Source organism: Frankliniella occidentalis, unplaced genomic scaffold (genome assembly GCF_000697945.3).
Source record: "Frankliniella occidentalis isolate FOCC.00 unplaced genomic scaffold, Focc_3.1 Scaffold9, whole genome shotgun sequence".
NCBI lineage: Eukaryota > Metazoa > Arthropoda > Insecta > Thysanoptera > Thripidae > Frankliniella > Frankliniella occidentalis.
The window spans coordinates 1,741,350-1,743,271 of NW_026267139.1; the positions used below are offsets into that span (position 1 = coordinate 1,741,350).

Genomic DNA, 1,922 nt, shown 5'->3' on the forward strand with positions numbered 1-1,922 from the left:
TGTGTTGCATGTCACGTACTGGCAGGTGATTTTATTCGCTTTAATTATTTGAATGCTTGCAAAAGTTTCGAGTGTGCAAACATGTCAAACAAATTAAGTGGAATCACTTTCCAAAGCTCAACTTCCCCTTATTTAATTTCCGTTAAAGCGCCCAAACTTAACAACAAAACTGTTTGAATCACCGTCGGAAATCATTGCCACCTCTTCTTCTTCTCCTCTCCCAATCCTCCCACTATGCTGTCCCGGTAAACAGCGTATAAGCGCCTCGCCTTCCTCGATTCGAAATAAAACTCTACAGTCAGTTTTCTGGGGTTTTACACCCCTTTTTCAATCTTTTTGAAGAATATCTTTGTTTAATTTAACTGTAACTTTTAAGTTCAGTTGGTTTGGTTGTCGCCCCCTTACGATCTCCTGGTGGTAACCTGGGGACGCCTATGGTGGACTCCGCCTGTCTCCTGGTGGTCTCCTGGTGGTTTCCTGGTGGTCTCCTGGTGATCTCTCCTGGCCCTGTTGTCTCCTTCCGGCCCTGTTGGTCTCCCCCTGGCACTGGTGGTCTCCTCCTGGTCGCCTGGCTACGTTGTCCTCTGGCCGGCTGCAGGAGGAGGGGTCAGGGCCACGGGCGACGACAACTGGCTTGGTCGTCACGTGAGCGGCGGGTATTAGAACCGTCGCCCTGTTTGCGCGCGCACTTGCACCGGCGGGCCGGCGGGTGAGGCCACAAGAGTGTTGTGCACCGCACGCGACGCTGTGGAACACATAGGAAAGGGTCGCGGGCGTATGTCACTGCGTGAAAAGTGGAAAGGGCGGAAGTCCTCGGATTTCCCATTGGACTTACGCCTCGACTTACGCCTCGACTTACGCCCTTTTCACCTTTTGCCAGTGATATGTGTCGGCAAACTTTGGCGCGATGTTATTCCGTCATTAAAGTCACACAAACATTTCATTCACAAAAACATTTCCACGCTCACTCGGTTCGGAGGGGTATAGCTTTTAATCGACGGAGAGTCTGTGGTTTTTCGATGAAGCGAAGGCCGTTCACGAGCAGTAGTGTGTTCTAGACTATAGACGTTGAAGCAAAGCATTGGTCGTCGTTTTTGTCTTAATTTTTACCCTTTCGTTGCGCCCCGTATATGCTCCGTGTGTGTCGTGTGGATCACGAGGGCTGGTCAAACCCCCCACCCCCCTCCTCACCCCACCCCGCGGGGAAACCCCAGTCTCCAACCTCGCACTCTTGCAGGCCCCCCCTCGGCCAGCTCGCCATGCCTCTCCAGCGGCCGCGCCGGTCCGTCCCCGACACCCAGTAGCGGCGCGTCATGCCCAGGCTCGCGCCCTGCTTCCAGCATCGGGTCGACGCGCACAGGTAGGGCCTCGGGTGAGGCCATGAGGCGGAAACGGACGCTCTGAACTGATCCGGAGGGACGGGCGTCGTCGGGGACGTCGTCGAAGAGACGCCCCGCCGCCGTCGGGGACGTCGTCGTCGAGAAGACGTCTCGCGGCGCGAGGACGGCGCCAAGAGACACTTGTTGGACGGGAGGCGCTTCGCCGCCCTATGAGCTCGGTGGCCCGTAGCTCGCCGGGCGAGGACGTCGTCACCGAGGCCTGGCTGTCGGCCTGGCCGGACATGTCCGAGTACCGCACGGACGTGGACCAAAGCCACCGTACCTCTGACCTCCATTTCCGTCTGCAAGGCTCCGATAATGGTGAGTTTGAGTCCGCTCCGATTTTTCGGCTGGGCCAACCTTCCCATGATGCCGTCAACACTCTTTTACACCGGCGGGCGCGAGTGTTTTGGCACACTTATCCAAGTGTCTGATAGCAGCTTATCTAATTGTGCACGATTAGACAATATGGTATACCGGACCGTGTCACTCACGTATGGGTGGCAAATAAAAGTCGCAGCTCGGGCTTTATTGAGCCGTGAG

General features: G+C 55.8%; 1 protein-coding gene across 2 annotated transcripts in view; it reads left to right on the top strand.

Annotated features, from left to right (window-relative positions):
* Positions 1-1,922, top strand: part of LOC113209803 (TSC22 domain family protein 1) — a 181,384-nt gene that overhangs the window by 50,442 nt on the left and 129,020 nt on the right. The window contains exon 2 of one of the 2 annotated variants that reach the window (XM_052276791.1): positions 1,238-1,700. The exons of the other annotated variant lie outside the window; for it this stretch is intronic. Within the exon in view, the coding sequence (XP_052132751.1) occupies positions 1,550-1,700 (151 nt within the window). The 5' untranslated portion in view covers positions 1,238-1,549. The remainder of the gene's footprint in view (positions 1-1,237; positions 1,701-1,922) is intronic. 2 annotated transcript variants of the gene reach the window in all.